Source organism: Alosa pseudoharengus, unplaced genomic scaffold (genome assembly GCF_046254945.1).
Source record: "Alosa pseudoharengus isolate Yale_2024_CS ecotype anadromous, Long Island Sound unplaced genomic scaffold, YU_APseudo_1.1 YU_APseudo_1.1_scf_4, whole genome shotgun sequence".
Classification (NCBI taxonomy): Eukaryota; Metazoa; Chordata; class Actinopteri; order Clupeiformes; family Clupeidae; genus Alosa; species Alosa pseudoharengus.
Window position 1 is genome coordinate 18,829,219 of NW_027468774.1, and position 27,696 is coordinate 18,856,914.

Genomic DNA, 27,696 nt, shown 5'->3' on the forward strand with positions numbered 1-27,696 from the left:
TCAACTGGAAATTCTTTATTTTGATGACTCATTTAAGAAATTATAAAAGCAGATTTCATTACTGCCCTGTACAGAGTATATTTCATATAACCACCTTCCCCCTCCAGAAACAAAAGTGGACACCGTTTACCCCCTTTTGCTTCCCATCCCTCCATGCCTTTTACTTGTTTTTTTTCTTCTTTTTTTTCTTTTTTGTGTTCATCTTTATCTTGTACAGGGGTTTACAAACCTCTACAACTTTACATTTGACTTCAACTACGGCAACCTTATTTACAATGAGCTAAATTACACCAGAAAGGGGAATCCTATTTTCTTAGGATACATCTGATACATCAAATAAAATAAAAAAAACTTCAGAATAGAAAATAAAATTATTGCAGTATACTACAATCATTACAATTGTTACATGATGCAGAAAAACAGCATCTCCATGTGTAAATTTCAGTGCAAGTTAAAGAGTTAAAGAATCTGATCTTGGTGGGAGAATGACCTACAAACCCAAAAGTGACCTCTACACACTTCATTCCTTGCATGAGAGGGAAGTGGTCTGGCACTTCCTGCTTGTGACTGACATTCAGAACGTCATAACATTTCGAGTCAGTGTAACCAGTGTGTCCCTGGGTGTCCTTTGTACTAGGCCAGGACCTTGGGACTTACAGTGAACCATTTGTTCAGTCAGCTGTAGAACGACATTTTAAGACTTAGAAAAGAAAAGCAATGGCTTTTGTTAGCTAAATACTCTACATTAATATTTTAGAATCGACAAATTCAAGTACCACATAATGCATTTGCTGAAGAGGCCTGGCCCCATGCTTCAGCGCATGACCATGATTTTATGGGGTTGGGGGGTTGAGGGGAGAGAGAGAGAGAGAGAGAAAAAATGCCACTGACAGGCAGAAGAACAGTAATATTATTTTTGAAGCTTAGAAATCTTATTTTAGGACAAGATATATTATCAATATGCCACACAAAAAACAAACCTGTTAACGTGATCTCCATCCCCCAACACCTCATGACTTTAGCCTACCAGGTTCTCTTGGGGTGGGGTGGGGTGGGGTGGGGGGTGCAAAAAAAAAAAAAAAAAAAACTGGAGACCAATGTCAACAGCAGGATTTGAAGTAAACAATAAGAAAAATACTCCAGTGGATTCCTGCATTATCTCATCTTGCCTTTGGGACTCATCGAGAGCCCCTATCCTGCCCACCAACATACCTCTGCCCATCCCTAGTTCCCCCTAAGGTGAGGTCAGGTCTTGGGGACCGCAGTAGCCCCATTGCTTCTGTCCTGCATAGACAGCACCCCCCAGTGGAGGAACATCAGCTGGGGAGTCGCGCCACATCGTCCAAACAGCCTGAAGGAGAGCCGGTCCTGAAGGAGTCACCCTCCCTCCCTTTCCACCTCCATCACCTGCTCTGACTGGGTGAGGTCAGACGCTGCAGGAGGAGGCCGGCATGAAGTGGATCTTTGCCTCTCGTCCTCCTCCTCCTCCCCCTCCTCCCCTGCTGGAGTCTGTTCTCCAGTGGAGCGCCCCCATCTCAGGAGCCGTGGTTGGGGGGGTGCTGGAGGTCCTGGCCGGAGAAGATGGGGTGCAGGAGGGGATGTAGCTGCAGCGCGGCCGAGGCCGAGGTGTGCCGCGGGGCGAACAGCGTGGGGTAAATGGCGTGGGGCATGTGGTGGAGTGCCAGGGGCGTGTGGTGGAGCGCCGACGCAGGGATGATGTGGATGGGCTGTCCCGACAGGAAGGCGGTGTGGTGCGCGGGGATGAGTCCAGCATGGCTCAGCTGGTGGCCCAGAGAGTGTCCGAGCGAGTGTCCGGCGAGTGGCGAGAGCGAGATGGGCGTCAGATGGTGGTGCTGCGGGATGTGGTGCACCTGCGCCAGCTGGGCGTGCGCCTGGAGCTGGTGGTGCGCCTGGTGCGCTGGGTGGAGGCCCATGGCAGCGGAGGCGGCCGCCGCGTGGTGCTGCAAGATGGCGTGCTGCACCGTGGTGATGGAGGTGGCCGAGGCGGCCGATACGGCCGGCTGCTGGATGTGGATTTGCTGCAGCGCCGCCGCGGGGGGAGGCGGTGGCGCTTGCTGGAGGTTCGCGGCGGCCGCAAGGTTATGCGCCGCCGCTGCAGCCGCCGCAGACGGGAAGGTCTTGACCTGCTTGGCCAGCAGCTGCTGCTGGATGTGCTGCTGGGCGGCCTGCTGCAGCTTGCTGTACTTCTCCATCTCCTCGGGCGTGAAGGTGATCGGCTGGCTCTCCAGCGGCGCCAGGCCGTCCTCCTCCGCCTCCATGCCCAGCTCCTCCTCCTCCATGCTGGGCGGCACGTAGCCGCCGGAGTAAGGGTGCATGGTGGGCTGCGGTCCCATCAGGCGCTCCATGATTGGGGCCGATGGGTCGGGGGCCTGGTCACCCTGGAAGGGTGGAATCAGAAGAACGGACTCCTGCTCAAACAGCTGAGGCTCAGGGTGGGCCTGGGGCTCCTCAGAGGAGTTGGTTGCCAGTGGGGGATTTTCTTCCTGCTGCTTCTGCTGTTTTTGGGCTGGAGGAACAGGAGGCGGGGGAGGAGGGGGAAACTCCCTGATTTGCTCCACCAGGATGACCTCCCCTGATGCCTCGGAGCTCTTCCCAGCGCCCTTGTTTGGGTCTTCCGGCCGAGTCAGGGGAAGCAGAGATGGCTTCTTACCTGCCTGCAGTTTGCCAAATAAGGGCAGCATGCCTTTGCTACCTAAAGATGGGGGCAATTTGGGCCCAAAGTAGCCCTGCGGAGGGTCCTTGACTTTGCCGCCAGGTTTGTTTGAGCCCGAGCCCATTTCGTCCGAGCCCTTGCGGGACTGGATCTTCTCCAGCAGCTGTCGGGCCGTGAGAGAGTTCCGTCCCTCACTCCCGCCCGACGTCCGTGGGCCCTGCGAGCCACTGGTGCGTCCTGCACCCGCACGTCCGGAGGAGCCTCGCGGCGATTGCGAGCGGTAGATACTGGTGCGGTTAAAGCGGCGAGTTGAGCTGAGGCTCCGGTGCGCAGGCGAGCCGCGGCTGGAGACGGACGAGCGCGAGGCCGAACTGCGGCTGTAGCTGCGGCGCCACGAGCGCCTGCCGCCGCTGCTGCTTCGGCTCCGGCTGCGACTGCTGGAGCTTCGGGAGCTGCTGCGTCGCCGGTGGCGCCTGCTGCTGCCGCGGCCACGAGAGCGGGAGCGCGAGCGCGAGGCCGATGACGAGGACGTCGATGAGTATCGATGACGCCGGGAGCGGCTGCGACGCTCGTAGTCGGAGCCTGATCCGTCAGAGTCGGAGCGGCGCTTGGAGGAGCGACGGCGACGACGACGGCGCTGGCTGGAGCGAGCACGCCGCTCACCGGCGCTGTAGTCGCTGTAGCTGTCGGAGTAGCGGCGGCTGTGGCGACTGTAGCTGCTGCCGGCCGAAGAGCGCTCTGAGCTACTCGAGTACGACTGGCTGCGGTGGTGGTGATGGTGGCGCCGGCCATGCCGGTCACCGTGCCGACTGGAGCGGCTGCGGGAGCGGGCAGAGTCCTCGCTGCGCTGACGCCGACTCTGGTCATGTGGGGAGCGGGAGCGCCGGCGGTGGGTATTGGACCGAGAGCCCCCACCGCCCTCTTCCTCGCTCTCACTGCTAGGCGGACGGCCGTGCCCCGAGCCCCCTCGCTGGGCAGAGGCCGAGCAAGATGTCGGGGGAACGCGAGGTTCCACCTTTGCGCGCTTGTTACCGTTGTGCTCCTCCGAGACGCTGGCTTTGCTCTCCTCTCCAGTGGAACGCTGCGTACCCTCCTTCAGCGGACGCTTTCTCTTACCCGCCTCAGTGGCCGTGGAACTCCCTGCCAAAGACTCGGAAGGAGTGGCTCCTTTTTCCTCTTTATCTTTCTTTTTCTCCTTCTCCTTGTCTTTATCTTTGTCCTTATCTTTGTCCTTGTCCTTCTCCTTGTCTTTGTCCTTCTCCTTGTCCTTCTCCTTGTCTTTCTCCTTCTCTATTTCCTTTGCTCCATCCCCATCCTCCTCCTCTCCGGATCTCTTGTTTTTACTCTTCTTTCGTTTATGCTTCTTCTTCTTCTTCTTGGTCTTCTCTGGCGGTGCCCCGGCCTCTCCTTCGCCCTCCGCCGCCGCCCCGCTTTTCTCTTTGTTCTTGCGCTTGGAATGCTTGCTCTTCCTGTGTTTCTTTTTCTTCTTCTTCTTCTTGGACCCTCCGGCCTCCAGGTCCTGCACCTGCTGATCGCCCCCTTCTGGCTTCAGGCTGGGCTGGTCCGGTTCTGCCGGCCTCGCCGCCGGGTCCGACTGGCTCGTCGAGGGGGCACTGTCTGGATTATCCTGCTTTGAGTCCTGACCTTCACCGCCAGTCCCAGCTTTGCCCGCCCCAGCTTTGCCCGCCCCAGCGGTGCCCTGTTTGGATTCCCCGCTGCCTACTGCTTTGGCGTTCTTGTTGGCGGCGCGGCAGCGGGACTGCTTGAAGTCGAAGTAGAGGGGGTTGCAGCTGTAGGAGAGGGCGGGCTGTGCGCGCGTGAACTCCAGCAGCTCCGAGGGCCACTGTAGAGTGGTGCTCTGGTCTTTACTCAGCACTGGGAAGAAGGGGCCCGTCGGTATCCGAGGGCCCTCGGGATTGGGAGTGTCTCCTGCTGGTGCAACAGGAGGGGTAGGGGCAGACGGTGTGGGTGTTACGGAACCTTCTTCACCCTTCTCCGTTTTCACTTTGGGTGAGGAGGAGGCAGGAGTGGGCTCTGTGTGCTTGCTCAATGTGATCTCGCTCTCTGGTTCTCTCTCAGGTTTGCAGCTGGTGGTCGTGGGCTGTGGGCTCTTTATCTGTGTGGTCCTTTTGTCTGGCGTGTCACCAGTCCCTTCTTTCCCTTCTGTTCCGTCTTTTTTTTCCACGTCTGACGCTGGTGGTGCTGCTGCTTCTTCTACTGTTACTGTTGGCTCACTCTCCACTGGGGCTGCTTTCTTCCCATTCTCCTCTGCCGCGTCCTCTTCCTCGGGGATAGGGCACTGGTCCGAGGCCTTCATAAACAACAGGAACTGGAAGTGAGGCTTGACCCGACAGTGTGCGGGCGGCATGTAGTGGTAGTACTGGGGCTCTTGCCCGGCATAGCCTTCCTCTTTCTTCATCATCATCTTCAGTTTGTCAAGTGTGGAGGCAAGTGAGGCGCCGTCGTCGGCTGCCGACTGGTCTTCACTGCCTGTCGCCGTGGCTGCTGCTGCTGCTGCTGCTGGCGTTGCTGTAGCTGTAGCATCACCAGCAGCTGCGCTGTCAGTGCTACCTCCTGCCCCTGTCAACTCGGTCTCCCCGGCTGGCTTCTCACCGGCGCTGGCCGTGCTCTCCTCCTGGCCCTCCTCCCCCTCTAGCACCTCCTCCCCCGGGTCGGAGAACAGGGCAGCGACTGTCTCCAGCTTCACTGGGGCCTTCTTGGCGAAGGAGAAGGACACGCTGACCTTGGGCGTCTGCGCCGCCGCCGCCGCCACCGCCGACACCGCCCCCGCCGCCCCCTGGGTGCTCGGAGAGCCGCTGCGCTTGCCGAAGGAGAAGCTGATGGGCGGGCCGGGCCGTGGGGAGCCCTGGTTTCCTCGCTCCTCGACTGTCGAACTTTCGCTTGGGCTGTCCGTCACCATGGGGACGCCATCTGGATTGGAGGCTTCGCTATCGTCCCCCTTCTCACCGTCCACAGCCACTGTAGTGGCCTTGAACATGGGGCCACTGCCAGGAGTCCTGTAGAAAATGTGATCAAATAGTATTCTTAAACTGACAGGAATGTTGCCATTTACCAAATCTCCTCTCCCATAAATACCATACTTTAATTACCCTCGATAAATCATAATTACATTTAACTCAAGACACATTTACACGTGTGTACCATAACATATCAATTTAATCTCGTCCACTGAGCTCAGTCTCATTAGTATGCATCATTTAATCTGGGATTGTGCCATAACAAGCTTGTTCCACTGGGTAGTTGATATTCTGTGACCGTACATGTAAGATACGGGGTAGCAGCTTGGGTTGGCTGGCACATAAAAGGCCATTGTGCTCATAAGAGCTGTGGGTTAATGAGTGTGAACACCAGTTGTGTGTGTATGTGTGTTTGTGTTTGTGTGTGTGTATGTCAACATGTGATGTTTGTGTGCCGAAGTGGACACTAGGTGGCAGCACCACGCACCGGTCCTGCTGCTTCCTCTGCTCGGCCAGCTCGTGCAGCCGCCGCAGCATCTTCTCCTGCTTCTTGCCCCCCTTCCGGGAGCGAGACGACACATTCCGCGCAAACTCCCTCTGCTTCAGCTCTTTCAGCCTCTGCAAGAGAGGGAATGGGAAGCAGGGAACAGGATGGAGGACACAAACGGATGAAGGAGGTAAAGAGGAGAATAAAACAAAATGAAGACAAGGGTGTAAAAGCCAGGGCAGAAAATGAGATACGAGATTCAGTCATATTTCCATTAAATTCCCTTGACCCTATCAATGCCTACTGCAAGCCTCTTTCTCACCTGTTTGTGTGCGTGGTCATAGGAATTGATGTGGTTGTCGAACTCCTGATGTTTAGTGTACTGTTTGTCACATAGCTCACAGTAGAAGTTAGCTCTCAGGTCCTCCAGAGCTTTGGCAATGGCCTTCTCCTTCTCAGCATAGTCCTGGAGACGCATACACAGTGATTGATGTTGTGTTGCAGCACTCAGTTAGCCTGGCTGACACCAGAGCGATTTTCAAAAGAGAATTGGCCTGGGGACCCCCTCCATCGCTTCAGATTTCCAAGGGGTGTAACCAGTAGTGAAATTAAACTTAAATTGAGACATTTAACTCTTACCAAATCTTTACGGAATTACAGCGAACACATCTTTCTTGTAAACAAAGGTTTTAAATGCAGTGGTTCACTCAATTCCAAACACATCCATATTGAGGCCATCAGTGCAGCCTTTGGATGTATTCAACAGCGCTGCTAACCATGCTCATCTGTTTATCATCATATAAAGCCCACCCCATGCCTAATAAGCAGTTGTGATTGGTTCCTGGGTTTTCTGTGATTTTGGAAATGGCTGTGAATAGGATCTGCCAAGCAACTTCGCTCCCAGATTTGTCTGGGTTCACCCAAGCTAACACTCAGTCATCCCAATAATGAAAATGCATCATTAACTAATCATATCCTCTAGTCAAGAACTTACTCTAGTCAAGGACTTTGAAAACATTGTGTTTACCAGAGAGCCATATTCAAATAGAAAAAACCGCCACACCTATCAGAGATGCAAATCAGCCTGCTCAGCTGCTGTACTGCAGTTTCAAAACATGTTGTTAGTCCATAAAGCAGGAAGAGAAGGGGGGGGGGGGATGAAAGCGCTGAGTCATGGCTGGACGAAACTGACCTTGTACTTCTGCCGCAGCTCCTCTGTGTCCTCTTTCTCGATTTCCAGCACTCTACGCTTCTCTGTGGCATCCTCCGCAGTCTCCAACTACAGACAGACAGACAGACAGACAGACACACACACACACACACACAGCATAAACAATACAAAGATGTGCATACTGTATTATTACTGTATTATGTACACAAAGCACTGCAATAAACAGTGATGACATTAACCAAACCAAACCCAAACAAACACATTAATAAGCAGTGCACTCACCTCCATCTCCATGCGTCCCATCCCCATGACATCATATTTGAGGGTGATGGGCACAGGGTCCGTCCGGCCTGTTTGTGTATTGTTGGGAGGAGGGGGGGGGCACAGAGAGAGACGAGCGTTAGTATTTTTGGCAGGAGCAGGAGCGCACAGGGGCGCAGCGCATAGGGGGGAGGGGTGGGGGTGACAGCCTGCGCAGGGCACAGGGTGCTGGGTTAGAAAGACTGCCTTCAAGTGCAAGAGACCAGAAAGCTACAGTGAACCAAACGCCCAGCCATTCTAACGGCTTGCTTCCGCCAGGGTCCTACCACGCAGCCTGGCTCCTGTGGAGTATGTAGGCCAGATGGGAACTCGTTATGGACTAAAATTTTGATGCTCTGAGGTGCCAGATTTTCAACACTGCCGTGAGAGATATATTCCACTGAGGACTAGATTTGTGTGTGTTCCAATTCTTTTTTTTCATTTAATATAATGTGTGTGTTCCAAATATTTTTTATTTTATTTAATATATCCATTTATAGAGTAACTGGTGATTTGAATGGGAGTATTTGGAAGGCAGGTCAGTCTACAGTGAACATAAAACTGGCAGAATTGTGCCTGTATCCATTTCTCTTCCTCCCACTCGCTTGCTGTTCATATCCCTCTCCTGCCACTCTCACACGGCTAACGGATGACCGTTGAGTGACATATCACCACTTCAGCAGACCTGCCTCCCATCTCCCATCAGTTTGTCTGCTTACCTACACTCTCTTCACTCACTCTTGTTACCATGACAACACTATGCAAGCTGTGAAAAGGACTGGGCCAGAGGAAAATTAATTCAGAGAACAAACAAACAAACGAAAAAATAATCAAAACAACAAAAGAAAAGAAAACTTAATAGATAAATCAAATGAAACAAAACAAAAGATAAAAGACAATCAAAAGAAAACACTACGGTTGGAGATTGACACATAATTGCTTAATCCACTCATAACCAGCCAAATGAAGCACAGAAAGAAATAAAGAAAGAGAGAGAAAGAGAGAAGAAAAAAATACAGAGTGAGAGGACACAAGCACTGAGCTACAGCAGCAGCAGTGACCGTCACAGGTCAGAGGTTGCCATGGTGACAAGTGCAGGGGTGGGAGTTACTTACCTGTGCTAAAAGAGCAGGACACACACACACACACTCATTCAAGCCAGACACACACACACTAACAAAAACACATACACACACACACACACACACACACGGACCACACACACACGCACAGGGTATTTGTGGGGGTAAGAGGCACAAAAACAAAGAGAAGAAAACAAAACAAAAACAATAAAGTCATACTGAGCTGCTGCTGCAGAAACTGCCGCCATGAATACAGCCAATCACGACTCAGTTCAATCCTTTAGTTTGGTTTCAGTTTTTCCCTTTCCTTTTTTTGTCTCGCTGGCAGGACCATCCCCTGGGCCATTATCCCCTTGGGCTCACGCTACAGCCGCGTCTCTTAGCACAGCTTTTAGAGATGGGCTATGTTTAACCCCTTTATAGCTTAACTTGCTTTTTTTTCACCTGTGGTATAACCCAGGTGTTAGCACATATTCCACACCCAACTATCTACGCATGGCCAGCCCCCCCCCCCAACACACACACACACGCACACATGTTGAATCTCACACTCACATCACAAGAAGGAGGAGAGGGGCCACTGACTGACACACAGTAACAGGCAGGTACAAAAGAGTATGGATGGTGAAATATGCAGAAGGCCAGCTTCATCTTAGCCCCACATCTCCATATCTACCTCATATCAGTAGCTCAGCCCAATGGAATAATCACAGCCCTCATATCCCCACAGAACTGTCGAGCTCCAGGGCACCAGAGGAGGAAGAGTGTGTGTGTGTGTGTGTGTGTGTGTGTATGTGTGTGTGTGTGTGTGTGTGTGTGTGTGTGTGTGTATGTGTGTGTGGAAAGGAGTGTGAAAAACGAGTGGGAGAGAACGCAAGTAGATTAAGAGAGAGAAAAGGAAAAGTGAAGACAATCAGATTGGGAGAATATGAGTGAGTCATGTGGGTCGCTTGTATGAAATAACACAAGAGCACATTTGGAGCATGCTTGCACATTTCATTTTTGCTTTCAGTCCATACGTGTGTGTGTGTGTGTGTGTATTTCTGTGTATGTGTTGTGGTGCTCTGGTGCTCGAGCAGTGCTGTGGGGGTACTTGTGCGTCATCAATCAGGTCCTAAGCCATCCCCGACACAGCCCCTGGGACATCAGACACACACACACACACACACACACACAGAGGCACCTGGGCACAGACTCAGGCTCCTCTGGTGGGAGGGCAGGCGGGGGGAGGTGGGGGGACGACACTCTCTGATGACCAAAGCGTGCGCAGAAACAAAAAAGGGAAGTGAATCTGAGATCCCTCCCTCCAAACCCCCTCACACACACACACACACACACACACACACGCGCCCCCTAACACACACACACACACCCCCTAACACACACACACGCGCACGCGCACACGCACACGCACACGCACACGCACACACACACAAACATACACACACACACATACATAAAAAACTGAAATCAAACGTCATGGGGATGCTCTAGGAGAGGAGACATGACCACAGATACACAGGCAGCAGAATGAAGGCTAACTCCAGTACGAGAGAGAGAGAGAGAGAGTGAGAAAGAGAGCGAAGGGGAAAGGAGAGGAGAGGAAGAGAGTTGAAAGCCTATTGAAAAACACTGGTGCTCTGATGACAGGAATTATAAACCAAAAAGGGAAAACAAAAATGGGGGACGGGGGAATGGGCGGGGGGGGGGGGGGGGTAACCAAAATAAAATAAATATCAAATCAAAATAAACAAAAAGTAAACAATGAAAAGAATCAATCAGGGGGAAAAAGAACATTTACCACTAAGTTTACCATCAGCACAACATGGCCAGGATCATAATGCTGCAAAAAAGAAACACCAATTGGTTAAGCAGGAAGATTGAGGCATACAGAGGGATCAGGGGTCAAAGGTGAAGGGGTTATAGGAGGGGGGTCAAGTTTCGGGGCAGGGTGCCTTCAGGAGTGCCCCCACACCAGTCCGTTTGCCTCTCCTACTCACTCACCTGCTATGGCTGTGCTTGGGAGTGTTTCCTGAGGTTGGCACTGTTCTAAATGTTGTGTCTTTTGAACGTAGTATCCTCTGCTGAACCGAGGCTTAGACTGGACATGCACAATTTCAAGAGACGTAAATCAAGGATGCTTGAGGTCCAAATTTTGTCTACGGATCAGAGCACAGTCACCCTTCTCCTCACCTGTTCCGCCCTCTAGATAGGCCGTATTCTCCTTCGGGAAGAGAACACGATGTGCCTGTTAGCCCACTATCCACCCACCGCCACAGTCACCTCTCGGCTTACCATGCTACCTGCTGGGGACACATTCTCAGGAGGGGAGACACTCAGAGCACGGTCCTCCTTCAAGGGAGGTCCTGAGGTGAGGGGTGCGCTCGGCTGAGACGCGAGTTTTAAGAGGCACTGTGGGGAGGCATTGACCAATTACCTGCCTAACAGGACCATGGGCCACAGTGGTCTCTGTGTTCAAGTACAGTGGTCTGCACTAGTGTAGTCGAATGTGGCCTGCACAGGTATAGATGCTCTGTATAGGAGTCATCTTGGATGGTGTGGGATTTGGTTGAATCAAGTATGGTATACACTAGACTGTTATATAGAGTACACCACTGTAGTATAGTGTAGTATAGTAAATCTAGTGTGGTATACTCTGCACTGTTGTAGAGTATACCAGTATATTAATTAGATGTACTCAGCAGTGTCATCATGTCTGTAGCGACCTGATTCCTGGATGCACTAATGTCGCATGTAGTCTACATTAGAACACTGAAGTAATGCATTCTAGTGTAGTCCGTCTTGCACACAAATGCCGATTACTGTTTTGCTGGTGAATCTGTGCAGCTTTCTTTTAATTCAGTTTGAAATGGTGTGCTTTGGCGTGTTCTGCTCGAATATAGACCACTGTTGTCCACCCATAGAAATGCACCCCTATGGCTCGGTGATGCTCCTGCTTGATGCTCTCCTCCACCTGTGTGCTGCTTAAACCTCCTTGTGAGGGGGGTGGGGGCTGTGGGGGGCGAGAGGAGACAGGGAGAGTGGGGCTTCAGCGGTCCTGCTCATGTCAGGTGTGAGTGGGGGGGACTAGGCACCGGCTGCTGTGAGGTTCTCCTGCAAGGCGAAGCACTTTGGCCCCACACCCTCAGCAGTGACCAACACACACACACACACACACATACGCACGCACACCCACACACCCACACACACACCACAACCACGACACAAACACACTGATACAGGTCACGTCACAGACAGGAGCAGGGTACAAGACAGATAATAAAAAAACGAAGGCGAGGGGAAAGGAGTGGGCGGAGACACAGGCTCATTCTGCAAGTCATTCACAGGAGGCGGAGTCATAACCATAGCCAATCAGAAAAGCTCTCGCTCAAGTTCACAGCCAATCGGGAAAAAATAAATACACATATCCCCCTTCCCCATTGCAGCCACTAATCAAGGGGAAAAATTCACTAAGAGTTCTATGATGATGCGTCATCTTCCCAATCAAGAGAAATTCCTCATCATCAATCAATCAGTCATTGCCGCTTCTCTAACTGCTCTCATTTAGTTTGGCACGTCAAATCAGATTGCTGGCATTATTCAGCAGATTGGTTTAGTGATATCAAGCTTACAGAGGAAAAGAGCTAAGAGAAGACGTTAGGCTACATTATAAAGGAGGGTTAGCCTATTCCCGTTCACACATACACGCACGCACACACGCACGCACGCACGCACACACACACACACACACCACATACACACACCACATAGGGGTGGTCCTACAAACCTTACCTAAAAAAAACAAATGATAAAAAAAACACAACAGAAACAAACAGAAGAATGAAAACAGAGTCAATTCAACAGAAAGTCAAACTCGGGGGGCGAAAACACAGCAGTACGTCTATTAACATGCAAACTCAGCCTGTCTCCTGGACAACATGGAGGGAAGAATTTCAGGTTAGGATAAAGGCAAAATTACAGTCCCAAGGTGATCCATTAAGTCATTGTCATCATGTGTTTCCTCTTAGTTACACATACACACGGTCTCTCTCTCTCACTCACTCACACACACACACACACTCACTCACACACACACACACACACACAGCTGTGCAGAGCTGAAGAAATGACGCCAGAAAGACTTAAGCAGAGGGAGAGGCAATCAGATTTTCCACTCGTCCTGCCTGAGCTGTTCTTCAATAATGCCCTCCCTCCCTGTTTTGCTCGCTGCCTCGGTCTCTCCCTGCCCCGCCCCACCTCCCCCCCCACACACACACACACACACACACACACACACACACCATACCACAAATTAGTCCCCTACCTAGACCTCTTTGAGGTAAGAGTGAAAGTGGTGTGGTTGGAAGAGAAAAAAAGTGGATGAGTGCGAGAAAGACAGCAAGAGCAAGAGAGAGAGAGCGAGAGAGCGAGAGAGCGAGAGAGAGAGAGAGAGAGAGAGAGAAAGGTGCTTAAGTGTTTTCCATTAGCGCGCGTTACTGCTCTAATGTGGTGCAGATGCAGCTTGCTGAGCAAACACGGTTGGAAAAACAGAGGCTCCACTGCGCTCTGCTCCGCGCGTCTGTATCAGTGTGGGAGTCCGGCTAGAACAACACTAAATCAACTGACCCCGCAACCCCACAATCAATTCCTCAATACCGCTCCGCCGGCCAAAAATGACATCAGCTCCCAAGACATCACATCACTGCGGACCGCCACGCAACCGCACACCGAAACACACACACACACACACACACACACACTGGTGCTGTTCTTGCTGTTGGGAGGGTGGGTTTGAGAATCTGGGTGGGGACAAAATGGTGTAAGCTGTTGTTCAGGCCTTACGTTTCTACACAGAATGATGCAACTCTTTAGAGTTTCCACCAAAGTGTGTGTGTCTGATATTTCCATATTAGTTTTTTTAAGTGAGTAGATCATGTGACATTATTTAACAAAATTGCCAAGCATGCTGTAGTCTATGTGACTGCTATATTTTCCTTAACTTGACAAGACACCCCCTCCCCAAATGGCTTCTCAGGCACCAATCCCACTAAATGTGAATGCAGTGGTTTGTCACCCTGTGCACAATAAGCCGAGTGTTTCCCTGGAGAGCTCTGTGTATCTGTTTGTGTGTGTGATGGAATGTGTACGGCTCTGCCCTCATACAAATCAACCGAGCACTGGCGGGAGGGGTTGCCTTCTACAGAGATGTTTTGTTGGCTATGAACAACAGTGTGTGCGTGTGTGTGTGTGTGCATGTGTGTGTGTGTGGGTGTATGTAAATAACCTTGACTTGAGTTTAAATCAAAATACCCCTTTAAATGTGTCACTTTCTTCCCAGAAAAGGAGTTTTTTTGTGTGTGTGTCAATTTCCCTGCTCTAGTTTTTGCTTTAATTTGCTCCAAGCCAAGTGCGTCGTGGTTCAGGATACCGTCACAGATAACGCGCTGTTTTATTTGAGGCCCTCTCTCTTCCCCTCTCCTCCCTCCACCCCTGCCCTACTCTCCCACCCATCATCAGAGTACAGACCTTACTCACCCACCCACCCACCCATCCATCGACACACAAGGACATCCACTGGCTTTCAAATCAAATGCATGACCCTCATTTCTGCATCATTTGTCTCTTAGAGCGCACTTTAAAAGAAGATAACAAGAGGAGAGATAAAGAGCAAAAACAGAGACAGAGAGAGGGGGGGGGGGGGGTTGAGATAGGAAGATAAATAAACATTCTGAGAGCAACCAGAAGCAGTGAAGAGAAGACCAAGGAGAGAAGATGAGAGAGAAGAGAAAGAGGAGGGGAGAAGTGGGCCTTACCCTGTAAGGTCTTGCCCAGGCCTTGTCCCAGCTTCCAGCCATGTTTCTGCAGGAGCCGGTGACCGATGTTATCCTGCCAGAGGACACAGGGGAGAGAGACCAGAAATATTCCACTAATAAGAGAAGCTTTCCCTGCACACACAGATATGTTCACACTCACAATCGCTCTCTCTCACACACACACACACACACACACACACACAGTCTTTCTCTCTCTCACACACACATACATACACACACACAAAGCAACACAGCTAACATTATCCTATACATCACCAAGACCATAATCATCCTCCTCCTCCTGCTCCTCCACACCTACACTCCTGAGTGATTGTTACCCTTCATCAGAGGAAGAGGAGCAGGTGTAAGAGAGAGAGAGACACACACACAGAGACGTGGAGGCACAAAGCTGGAGGAGGAATTAGAGGAGGAGGAGGAGGTAGAGGAAGAAAGGTTGGACAACAGGAAGAGAGGCGACTAGTCTGTCTAGGTGACTACACCTCTATCTGTCTTTCTATCAGTTCAATCTCTGTCTTTAATGCATCCATCCTAGCCTCGCTTCTATTAGTGGGGGAGAGAGAGGGAGAGAAAGGGAGGGAGAGAGAGAGAGTCGTCGGGGTGCGTCTAAGACTGGAGCCCTCTGCTGCCTCCTCGACAGAGGAGCTTATATACGTATGGCAGGGCGCATACATATATACAGCACCACACAGACGGAAACACACACACACACACACACACAGAATCAGAGAAGGAACAACAACACAGGTGCATTAGCCAGACAGACAACAAACGAGAGACAAATCAATGTGACGGGGGGGGGGGCAGAGTGAGAGAAAGAGAAGGGTGGGTGTGTGGGGAGGGGGGTGAGAAAGGCCTTGGGCTACCACACCAAGGCCCTGTGTGTGTGTTAAAGAAGAGAGGTGGAGAAAGGGGAAGCATGTTTGACACTCAGATGTCCGGTAACAAGTCGGCGCAGACAGAGACATGGAACAAAAAGAGAGATGAAAAGCGAGAAACAAAAAAATAAAAAGCTTTCCCATCAATCATCCTCATCATCATCATAATCATCATCATCATCATCATCATCATCATAATCATCATCATCATCATTCAGCACAACAGAAAAAAGGCTCTCAGGACTCCAAGCTCATTTACAGCTAACCACAACAAAAAAAACAGCAAAACCAACGCAGGTCCACACGGAGAGGTGAAGGAAGTCAACAAAAATAAAAGAGAGGGAGGAGAAGACTCAAAACTCAAAACTACCCAGCATGCATCTGGTGTTAATCATCAACAAAGGGGGTTTGAGGGGACGAGGGCGGTTTGGTGTTAGTCGACCCATGAGCACAGGAAAGCGGTGAGAGCCATTCAGCTCGCTGGATGACCAACAGAGAGATGAGCACACAGCCGTGATGCACATGGGTCAAGGGTCATCTAACCAGACAAAAACAGGAACTCGTTGAGTGCTATGAACTGAACGAGGAAGGGTGGAGAGGCAACGCAGGCAAGGCACTGATTGAATGGCTCAGGAGACAGGGGTGACAGCAAGTGATGTTAGTGCCTGAAGGTGGTTTGGTCACCCGCATATGACCACGCCACACCCTCATGGCGCCATCTCCGCCCTTTTGTTGACTCACCTGGTGATTGTGCATGCAATGCATGCCCTCAAATGGCCGAAGATAATGTTTTTTAAGGGTCCAACAGTGAGTTGCCACCTTCTCTTCAAGGCCATCCCCATTTTAGACTGTGTCGAAAACATGTGATTCAGACTGCTGCAGGCTAGTGCTGTACCGACTGGTGCATTATGCTAAGCTAATTACACTATAAGAAAAGTGGGTCTACTTAATACAGGAGGAAGACAAGCAGAGTTGGAGAGACAGAAATAGAGGTAGAGGTAGAGGTAGAGAGAGAGAGAGAGAGAGAGGGAGGTAGAGAGAGAGAGAGAGAGAGAGGGAGGTAGAGAGAGAGAGAGAGAGAGAGAGGGAGGTAGAGAGAGAGAGAGAGAGAGAGAGGGAGGTAGAGAGAGAGAGAGAGAGAGAGAGAGAGAGAGAGAGAGAGAGAGAGAGAGAGAGAGAGAGAGAGAGAGAGAGAGACTCTCTTATGGGGATGTTTCTTCCAGATGGTTTCCATATAAAGTATCCTTATTTCTCCTCTGAACCCCCGAGGGGGAAGTGCTTGTTTCCTTGCTTGCTTCTTCAGTGAATGTCCGTGAGTGCGTGCGCATGTGTCCTGCTCTAGCTCTGGGGCGCAGAACAGAACTGATGACTGCACCTTCTCTGCTGCATCAGTGCACCTCTGAATCTGCGCAGTCCCAAAAATACAGCACAGTGCAGCAATGCCATCATTTGTGGCTTTGTGCCAGCGCAAATAAATAAATAAACAAACAAACAAACAAACAAACAAACAAACAAAACAAACTCACAACTACACATCCCATCATTCCTTTTGTTCTGAACAGATACACAAGCTAGTGTCATCGACAATCCATCTGAGGTCTCCTTAAACAGTGAATGTTGCACTGATTAAACCCCGCCTAGCCAGCCAGCCTGCACTGCAGCAGCTCTGCAGCAGTGGACACAAACGAGCCCAGCCTCTCCTCTCCTTTCCTTTCCTCTGCAGCACTGCTAGCCGGCCGAGGTTGCAGCGTCCTCTGCTCTCAGCACGCACGTGTTTCCCCCGGCAGCACGGAGGGAGAGGGGGGGGGGGGGGGAATACTTGAGGGGGAGGGGCAATTGGAATTTAGGGCAGCCAATCACAACAGCATGCCTAGGGATTTGAGGCGGACTTGCTGATCGAGATTCCAGGTGTTCTGGGCAGAGATGGACCGTTCTGGAGGAGGGGGAAGCGGGTCTGTGGAGGTGACGGACAGGTGGCATGCACATGAGTGAAGGGATGGAAAAGACAGGTGCACTTAGAGGAAGATAAAAACAAAAAAAACAAGTGAGAGAGGGAGAAGAGAAAGACAGATGGAAAAAAGCGACATTGCTGAGGAGTCCAACAGCAGTGCAGGTGGAGGGATAAACATGTCCATACGAACCTGGCTTTATAAAACCTGGCCTGTCAAAAGAACAGTCAGACGTCACACAACACAAGAAAAAAGGACCCAGAAATGGTCACCACTGCTAGTGCACATCGGCACCAACTCTTTTTTTTTTGCTACGTTACTCTCGCAATCTTACACACTACCACAGCTCACAGCATTCAAGAGTGTTACATCACATCTACAGGCTATGGGTGTGAGAAGCATGGCAACATATTCACGTGGTGACTTTCACTAGACTACTAATCATTAAATAACTTGGGTTAAACATAAATATATAAAAAATAAACACATGAAAAAAAGGTGTTGGGGACTCTTAACTCCCAGGGGAGAGTGAGATGGGGGGGAGAGAGAGAGAGGTGTGTGTGTATAATTCTACCCCAACTAAAGAGATGGGGGGGGGGGGGGGGGGTGTAGAGTTGGTGTTTGTGCTTGTGTATGAAGGGGGGATTAAAAGGATTTTTTCTTATTTATGTTAAACCACAAGGAGGAGAGGTCTACAGAGACTTATAGTCCAGGGCAGTCTGAGGTGTGTGTGTGTGTGTGTGTGTGTGTGTGTGTGTGTGTGTGTGGTAATGGGCAGTGGATAGGTGCTGTATGGGTACTGGGATGAGTGCAGGTGGCTACGCTAGACTAGTGTGGGTGCTGGATTGGGGCAGATTATGATCAACGTCACTTACTGCTGCTGATCAAAGAGCACCAATCAGCTCCCAGCCCCTTATCACTTCACAACGCTCTCTTTCTGCTGCCTGTGTGTCTGTGTGTGTGTGTGTGTGTGTGTGTGTGTGTGTGTGTGTGTGATGGAGAGAGAGCTGCCCTGTGCACATCTCTCATCTCTTTGTGGCGAGGCGTGGTTATGGGGTGTGAGAGAGGAACTGAGTGCTACCTAGTTAAGGCATGCAAAGCAAATAACCAATGTTAGAGAACCAGATAGAGGGGAGAGGAGGAGGAGGAGGAGGAGGAGGAGGAGAAGAGTACAGAACTTGTGTAGAAAGTAACAGAAAGGGAGTAGGTCAGAACCAAAGAAAGAGAAATAAAACACTAGGTCCCAAATGAAGAGCCACAGACCTCTAGCTGCCTACCAGTCACACACAATGAGAGGCAGAAGGAGGGGAGCAGAGGCGAGAGCACCAGACACACACACAATGCCCATAAGACACACACACACACACACTCGCTCTCTCTCACACACACTCCCACACAGCTGTCACCGGGAGCCATCTCAATCACACACACATCAGTGTGAGTGTGGGCACTGAAAATACACTACTGATAAGCCTTTGAAGCCGGGGGTCAAATCATCCTTGGACAACTGCATGCATATATCAATGCATGCAGTGTGTGTGCGTGTGTGAAGAATCAAAAATGGACAGCTGTGTGGAGGGTCCTCTGTGTGCAGGACTCAGGCCTTCCACCCCCCTCCATAGACAATAGTGCAGGAGCATGAGAAAGACTTCAGTCAGCCATTGGCTGGGGCACCTTTCCTTGCTCTCCCTCCCCACCGGCTGTACGCACCTCCTCATGGGTCAGAATTGGGAGTGGACACACTACGGAATTCCTCGGGTGATGAACTAGGGCCTCTGGCCTCTCAACTGCTGGCCAGCCTTGAGTGTTCTGATAACCATCAGCTGAATGAATGAACCTCTGTGGAGCAGCTTTTTTGCTTAAGAGGAAAGTTGCTGCATCTACGTAGGCGATGAACTCAGCCTTTCAGTATAGCACTAACACAACACATTTTTTTCTTTCCATGCAGCTATAGGCACTATCTCTAATCTTGCTTCTCTATCCATGCAGCTATAGGCACTATTTCTAATCTTGCAGGGCTATTCACAAGCTCCGTTTTGGACAATGCTGAGCCTGCATGAACGCCACCCCATTAGTGCACTAATAAAGGCTTTATATGAACACAGAGTGCTGTGCCCAGCGTCAGGCTCCTGCTGCTGCTGCTGCTGCTGCTGCTGCTGCTGCAGCATCCTGTCCATCTCTCTGGCCTCCCTGTCTCGCTCTGCTTCCGATGATTCATAGCACTGCAGAGAGGATTCGTGACTCACGTCTTTTAACGCGACCTCCAGGGGTCAGCAGGAAGGGCACCGTCACCTAACTTGGGCCTCTGAGGTTCTCTGCAGGAGGGTGCTGGCAAGCTTCCATCGCGTCCAGCTGGATTTTTGTTTTGTTTGGGTTGTGTGGAGGGCAGCCGCTAAGGCTAGGAGAGGCATTTGTTGCCGTTGTTGTGGGGGAGGGAGGGAGCAAAGGATAAGCCTCAGTGAGAGAAAAAAAGAGAGAGATGGGGGGAGGGAGATAAAGAGAGAAAGGGAGAGACAGAGAGAAGCTGCCTGCGATATTATCTACGTGCCTTGTCAGCGAAAAATGCAGTCCCAGTTGCACAAGCACCATGCCAGCACATAATGACAGAGGGTACTGTACACCGAATCACTGTGTTGGAGAGAGAGAGAGAGAGAGAGAGAGAGAGAGAGAGAGAGAGATATAGAGGGGGGAGAGAGAATATAAGACAAAGACAAATAGATAGAGGACAGAAAACAGAAGGGGGGGGCAGAGGTAGAGGGTGACAGAGATAGAGAGAGACAGAGAGAGAGAGAGAGAGAGAGAGAGAGAAGCGTTACGAGGAGCCCCTAAAGACAGTAGAAGGAAAGCAGAGCGTGCAGATACAAACCGGTCAGAGCTGCTTAGCTAATTTGGGCCAATTCGCTGCAGGAGAGAAATGTCGAACACCCCAAGTTGTGTACAATACGGAAAATATCTGGCACATACTATCCCAACACACACACACACACTTACAGACAGACACAGACACACATACTTTTAGAGTATAACACTTTCTCTAACACCAACACGCACATAAACACACAATAATGTACACTGCATCCAATCGTTTTCCCATCCTCTATCTCAGCCTTTCTCTAGCCCCGCCTCCATGTCTGTAGAGTGGATGACACACTGAGAGAGGAGTCCAACCAGCACACTTGACAACAGAGGCTGGTCCACTGCAGGGCAAATGTCTGTGTGGGCCGTGTTGCCATGCGTGTGCGTGTGCGTGTGATCGCGCGCGCGTGTGTGCAGGGACATGAGAGGATTGCAGAGAGGAGAGACCATGAACTATTACCTTTATTTGAATATTGTGTGTGTGTGTGTGTGTGTGTGTGTTTCTTAGTGTAACGGTTCTAAGGAGTGTGTGTTCCCCACATGGCTAAATCTGGTAATGAGCCTTGTCCTAGTTTTATTTATCCACCCAGTGACAGGATGCCAATGGACATCGGGCTATAATTAACCTAGCCCGCATGCGGTTCACCACAACAGGAGACGGGCCATGGCATGGTGATGGCTTGTTCTCAAGGTCTCAAGTTAGTTTTGTCTTTTCCTTGTTGTATGCTCCATAAAAATATATACATTATCAGCCTCAGTTTCACTAACTAACCCTCTGAGGAAAAACAAAAGGTACACCAGTAATGTGTGCCCTTTTCCCTCTCAGTGCGCGCGTGTGTGGGCACCCATGGCTGGAGCCAGGCTCAGGTCCTCTGCAGCCCACTTCAGTGGAGTGTTTGTTGGGGATTCTGGTGGATGAAGGGCCCTTGGCAGGCTCTCGTGTGCACAGCGAGAGAGAATAATGGCTTTTTCTCTGCGCCAATCGAGAGCCCAAGAGCAGCCGACAGCCCTACTGCACCTTGGGGCTAGTGCGGCCTCGGCAGGTGCAGAGTGGAGACCTGGACCCCACAAATGCCCACTGAGAGGTGGGCGCCAGGAGAGGGCTGACGCTAAACACAGCATTTAAGGGGAAGCCACACGTTAAAGCCTGAGATCACTAAAAGACCACTACCTGCCGCAAGTGATCAGCTGATGCCACCATCTAGAGAGTTAGTAGACGAAGTTAGTGGTCAGAGAGGGTGAGGGGAAAGGAGAATTGATCAGCACAGTAGTGCAATAATTTACTGCACCCAATTCCAAATACTGTTTGTAGCTATCAATGAACAAAATCACTGAAAATGATTTACAAGATGCATCCCACTAATACCAAAATCAGAGCACCAACCAAAGGTTGGTCAACATAATATCCAGGCTTGTAGTTGGAGGTTGTTAAGTGACCAGAGGAAAGGGCTCATAGTCAGAGGGAATGGCATGCATGTATTTGCGGTTAGAGGGAACATCTGACCTCCACCGATGAGCTGGTGGTCATAGCAACAGGAGCTAGGGCTCTGGTGGGCTACTCTACTGAAATCCGTGCAGCTGTGTGCTGCAGCTGCTGATGTATCCAACACAAAGGAGTCACAATGGGCTGATTGTAACTGTGTGTGGAGGGACCCCAAGCTGTATGTGGAGAACACCTACGCCAGTAGTAGAAGACTCAGTGTTGAAGACTCATCAGTTGCTTCATCACATGTTCCACACAACATGCAAATAACAGTGTGCATTTGAACATGACTCATGTGTCTCAATGTGTGGGTAGGTTCAAGCAGACTAGTTCCATTTATTCAAGGTTGCATCTGATCTTGCGGTTAATTATGTCAAGGTATCGTCCATGTCTAATTCCATATAAACAGGGAACAAACCCTTTCTTACTAACTAGTACTTCTAGCACTCGTCACGAGCTTTAGGGTCTTGTCCATGTAGCAAATTACAATGCACGTTTCACTGACATCTACCGTCAGTTTAACACAAGAAAAGCAAAGGAATATCATAATATATGTAATTATGGATGTACACAGAGCACTGGCGCTCCTGGAGCTATGCACAGCTGAGCTGCATCGGGCGGTCTGGTGCCCTTCAGGGTCAGTGCTCTGGAGAGCAGAGCGAGACCCATGCGGCGGTGCTCAGCTGGAGACGGACACACGTGAGCAGAGTCCGCAAGCTGCCACAGCTGGGTGAAAGTGATGTTCCACTCGTGGGGGAGGTTAACGTGCTTCTGACCTGACAGGCGCCGATAAGACTGTGCAAAAGGTGCGAGGGTTACAACAGTGTGTGATCCACTCCACAGATTCTGTGCCGTTTCCAACTTTTGGAAGTTTAAATGGTCCACTTTTAACAGCAAACGGATCAAAAGTCTAATGACTAAATTTCTTACTGTCTATGAAGACAAACACTCATACTCACTCACACACACACACTCACAGGCAGAGCTAAGAACATTTAAAAACAAAAACAAAAAAGCAGTGGTCAGATATGGTCTCTTCTACATCTTAGGTAAGTGCATGGGGGGGGGGGGGGGGGGGGACTCGCAAAACATGGCAATAAGGAAGGGAGGCAATGCAAAAAAAGTGGCCGTGGGGGGGGGGGGGTCTAATGATACTGTTGGGATACTGTTGGGAGGTGATTAAGATCTAGATCTTAGGGAGTGGTGGTGGGGAGGAGGCATGTTTTTATACCATCACATATAATATAGGGGAGAGATGGGCTGGGGTGGGGCAGGGACGTATTCCTCTATCTAATGCTCAATCATTCACTCTCATAGATGGTCTGCAGTAAGTCTAGTCCAATCACACGGCACTACAGGTGTGGCCTTACCGATTCTATGGGCTTGTCCAGAGAGGCCTGCTCCAACTCCAGCTGGCCCTCCTCATAGTGGTCAAAGTGATTTCCCCCCTGTAAACACACAAATGGACACACACAGAGAGACATCAGAACAGATCATATTATCCACCAATATACCCACATAGAAAAGTGTGTGTGTGACTGTGTGTGTGACTGTGTGTGTGAGTGTGTGTGTGAGTGAGTGAGTGAGTGAGTGAGTGTGTGTGTGTGTGTGTTTGTGTGTGTGAGTGTGTGTGTGAGTGAGTGAGTGTGTAAGTGGAGGGGATACAGCTGTTTTGTATTCATTAGTCTCGGCTGTCCCGTGTTGGCCTACATACATTGTGGTCCACTATGATACCCGCATCTAGTGCTCTCATTCTCAAGTATTTCTTCAAGGGTGGAGAAAGAAATGCTACCGCCAAAATGGTGGCCCACATTCTGAAACTGAATCCTCATGACCTTCAGTAACCTTTAAGAACTTGTACAGAGGGAGCAGATGCCTTGATCCCACCAGCTCCCACCCCAGACACTGAGGAAGGAACCCAAGAGATGTTCTGGAGGCCATGTTCGCCCTTTAACACACTTCAGATGTTTATGTCTGAAAATACCCACACTCCACCAGAGCCCCTCCAGGTCACAGTGCTCAGAGCCGAGGGGGCCATTGGCAGAGCTATGGCTTTGTCACCAGGCTAGCTGAGACAACTGTGTGACACTGCTTTTGAGGCACACATGCATCTCTTTGGAATCAAAAGAAGAAAAACACGTACGTTGGGAACAGCTGGGCCGACACTGATATACAAGTTCTGGCTCACATCTTGCGAGCGTACACACACACACACACACACACACACACAAACCTGGCAAAGTTCTCAGCACAAATCCCACAAGCAGCCAAGAGGACTCTGCAGTCCTACCTCAACCTGACCTCAGTTTCAGGTAAAAAGCCCTCGGCCCAGCCAACAGCCCCCAGATCCAGGAGATTAACACTGCCAGAGGAATGGCGTTCTGCCGGTCCCACAAAGAGCCGACTAACAGCTATGCAGAGCAGAGCAAAGCCCTACGGACAAATCACTGACATGCAACAGACCAATAGTTGCACCAAAATATTTCTTAAAATGATCCAACAAATATTTAGATGGGTCACCTCACCTACTCTACAGCAAACCATATTGTTTGTCACGCTTCAGACAAATTGTGCCATCATCACCAAAGCCAATCCTTGTGCCTGCTTGGCAGAGCATAACAAAAACAAGCACAAGTTTCCCACCCCTCTGCAGCTTATTTACTTCCAATGAGGCCTGCAGAAACTGAGTTAGAGAAATACAGTTTGGCTCTAGTCAGACCCGGGCACCCGATAATTCATATAAGTAGATGCCAGCATTCAGCCTATTCAGTGGGCAGATCGTACATTTTGGCAGCCTCTGAACAGAGAGTTCAGCTGTGCATCGGCAAGAGAGGGGCCTTGCTGTCAATCCCCTACTTCCTATTGGGCTTCGGCTACCGCACAGCCTGCGTTCTAAAACCTCCTGCAATAAGTCCAGGATGGTACAGAAAAGAGCAATCAACAACACCCAAATGTAAATGGGTCATCTGACGGCGTCTCAATTAGCATCATAGGCTCATGTCATGGCCAGGTCTGGACTGTGCCATACCCACGTGACCCAGGTGTAACTCTCTACAGGCATCAATAAAGGCTGGCGAACTCAGGTTACAGCAATACAATATAGAGGCACAAAAGAGCACACTCAAGGCAGAGCATGTCATGAATGGGAATTAATGCCACTGAACGGATGAATGAATTTGAATCTGGGAGATACTGGAATGCATAACTATAAAATATAAATGATGAATGATTTTCATGGAGTTAAGGGATTTGGGTAAAAATTTTGAAAATTCCAGCTACTACTAGCATCATATCATTATCATTATATAGTTAAACTTTGTACAGTCCACTACGATCATAATCTCAAATGTAGTCTTAAAGTATCTTCTATTCACTGAAGGTAAAAGGAGAGAAAACAAAACTCTCCAAACCTCCATCTTAAACAGTATCTTCTACTCACACCCTCATTGACAACATACAAGTCACACTTCTAACATTATTATACATTAGCAGTTATCTATTGCTTCAAAGGCTGCAACGGTCATCCTCAGGAAAGCACTTCTGGGAAGTAGCCAAGGTCCTTAACTGCATTTCTGCCCACAAATGTTTTTCTCTCTAAGCTCTGAATGTTTCGCCCCTGGCTCAGGCAGAGCTGTAGACACCATTTGCCAGTTGTCCTAAAGCGTTGCATGGTGAGCAGGAGGCACAGTTGTTCATCTGCGTTAGAGCACAGACAGTGTTACTGGGACAAAAGCCTTTGAGGACAAGCTACTGCTGCAAACCCAAGTCACAGTGGCATGTGCCTGGGTGAGCACGTTAGACGTTACAGGCAACACACTATGCTTCCACAACCACAAAGCCCCTTATTAGGCCTATACCCAAATGCACAGTGACAATGAGTTTACAAGTGCAACACACTAAGGAACGCATAATATAAACACTTGGGTTGGGCGATCAAAAACAGAACCTGGAGGACAGTGTCCTAACAGGGATACAGCTCCAGCAGCATGCTGCAACATAGCTGGCAAACTCGACTGGGTAAGAAACCCTGTATCACACCTTTCTTTCAGCACTGGCTCGAAGCCTTGCCAAATGTCACGGGAGTTTGTTTTTTTGGCTGCCAACCCAAAACAAAAGCGGCTCAGCCTGGATATGATCTCATACCACGCAGTGAAGTAAATACAATCTGTTCTGACCTCTTCGGACCTCGGCCACTTGGGAAACTAAAAATGATTCAACTCTATGGTTTCACTTCCAAACATTTCAAGTGCATCTAGGCAAGATATCAGTGATGAAACCCTTCAGAATAACACTCATAACACTACTCCGTGTAAAGACAAAGACACGTTTTTAATCCAAAGGCTAACCGTGCAGAGGTTCAACAAACAGTCTTTCTGCAAAACAAAGACTCATTTAATCCTCATGAAATTGAATGTAACTTATTCAATCAATCCCAAACATTTCAAGTGCATCTAAGCAAGATACCAGTGATGAAACCCTTCACAATAACACACATAATACTACTACTCTATGTAAGGACAAAGGAACGTTTTCAAATCCATAGGTTAACTGTGCAGAGGTTCAGACAGTTCTCCTTATTAATGTAACTTTTCAATCAAAATGAGCCAATCAAGTCTGTTCTAGATAAAATAGTGCCAAATCTAGTGTACTTTCCTGTCAAGAAAACATGGCAATTATTATTGGCCATACATTCAGTTCAACTAATGTAGCTGAAAACTGAGAAATGCCTGGTCGCATTATAATGTAGCCAGTAAGGCTGGTAAACCAAATCAGTCAGCATTTTCCTTTCAACTTCTATTTGGTGACCTAGGCCAAGTACGCAATAACGTTACAGGCTGCTAATGTGAAAAGTACAAAGCGTTGCCTAAACCGTTAAAGGCTGTCCATCATTTGAATTACCTTACTGCATTCAGGGAATTGCAATAACAGGTGACTTGTAGCTTTTGTTTTTCCACGTACATGTATGCATAGAAATAAACACGATAATTAACTTAATCATTTGCTTGTTTATAAGTAAGAAAGACCAATTTCAATATTGTAATTTGAGGTTTCAGGACTAGTTCATCTATGCATTCATCTGATGCAGGTGGAGGAAGTCGGTCTACTCTCAAGCATGCACATCTCCCGTCCCAACCAACGTTTCTTGGAGAAGACCACCATTTGACTTCATGTGTCACAGTCTGGGACAGCTAAGTTAGCCAGCTAGCCATTTGGGTAACATTGGCTAACTATCTAGCTAGCTAGGTCATGGGCAAATAGCTAACTGGCTACCCACAAAACTACATAGCAGGTTTCCCGACCAAGGTCACGAAACTAAATATACAACAGATAACAAGACAGGGCCCTATGTCATGGTATACCAAATTGAGATGAAATTGTCCGTGAATGCACAAAAAGCTGTTTTATCTGTCTCCCATTTGAGCAGACTACCTCCTTAGCTAGCTAGCATAGTTAGTTATCAACGGGCTGCTAACCTGTTCTTCAGTCGTTGTAGTTAGCCAGTTTGTCTGCTAACATGTCATGCAGCTAGCTGCGCAGGAGAATACAGAATAAAACCTGGAATTGTTTTCATCCATTCTGAGAACAACAAGGCATATTCGGGCATATTACTGACTCTGAAGGCTAAACATTACATTTCCCATGACCATGAGCTCAATTTCAAGCACAATTTACCTGGAAATCACGTTCTTCGTTGAACCTAGAAAACCTGTCAGCCATTTTCTGACCGCAGCTCCTTTCGTCTTTACTGAAGGCTGGAGCAGCATCAGCGTTGTTGTCCCTTCCTCGTTCTAAACGCCCACCAAAGACGTCAGATGATGAAAGTAGCCAATAGTAACACACAGGATGCCGTGATTGACATATTATTCAGCCATACATTAGTATTGAGAATCTCAAATGATCGAACGTTTGACTCTACATGAGTTTTATCAGAGACGGTTGATAAAGCAAGGATCTTTGGTTTTATATTTGGCGAATTTGCCCTGATTGTCAAAAAATAAATTAAAAA

The 27,696-nt window shown here is 49.4% G+C and overlaps 1 protein-coding gene across 4 annotated transcripts; it reads right to left on the minus strand.

Moving 5' to 3' along the window:
- Nucleotides 1-27,435, minus strand: gpatch8 (G patch domain containing 8). 4 transcript variants are annotated; one of them, XM_076265139.1, is made up of 10 exons: nt 27,363-27,399; nt 23,060-23,137; nt 20,217-20,251; nt 14,506-14,578; nt 10,494-10,535; nt 7,593-7,660; nt 7,332-7,418; nt 6,462-6,605; nt 6,140-6,270; nt 1-5,691 (listed from the first exon to the last, which is right to left on the minus strand). In XM_076265139.1, the coding sequence occupies exons 6-10, from the start codon at nt 7,617-7,619 to the stop codon at nt 1,536-1,538; spliced, it is 4,545 nt and encodes a 1,514-aa protein (XP_076121254.1). In that variant the 5' UTR covers nt 7,620-7,660; nt 10,494-10,535; nt 14,506-14,578; nt 20,217-20,251; nt 23,060-23,137; nt 27,363-27,399; the 3' UTR covers nt 1-1,535. The 4 variants fall into 4 exon arrangements, with proteins under 4 accessions (XP_076121254.1, XP_076121252.1, XP_076121255.1 ...); XM_076265137.1 differs by lacking the exons at nt 10,494-10,535; nt 20,217-20,251 and having other exon boundaries at nt 27,363-27,435; XM_076265140.1 differs by lacking the exons at nt 20,217-20,251; nt 27,363-27,399 and having other exon boundaries at nt 10,494-14,578; nt 23,060-23,127.
- Between the last annotated feature and the right edge of the window lie 261 nt (nt 27,436-27,696).

Coding starts and splice junctions, on each gene's coding strand:
- gpatch8 (XM_076265137.1), bottom strand. CDS start 27,407: ATGGCTGACAGGTTTTCTAGGTTCAACGAAGAACGTGATTTCCAG. Junction 6,606..7,331: donor AGCTGCGGCAGAAGTACAAG/GTCAGTTTCGTC, acceptor ATGCGTCTCCAG/GACTATGCTGAGAAGGAGAA. Junction 6,271..6,461: donor ATGACCACGCACACAAACAG/GTGAGAAAGAGG, acceptor CCTCTCTTGCAG/AGGCTGAAAGAGCTGAAGCA.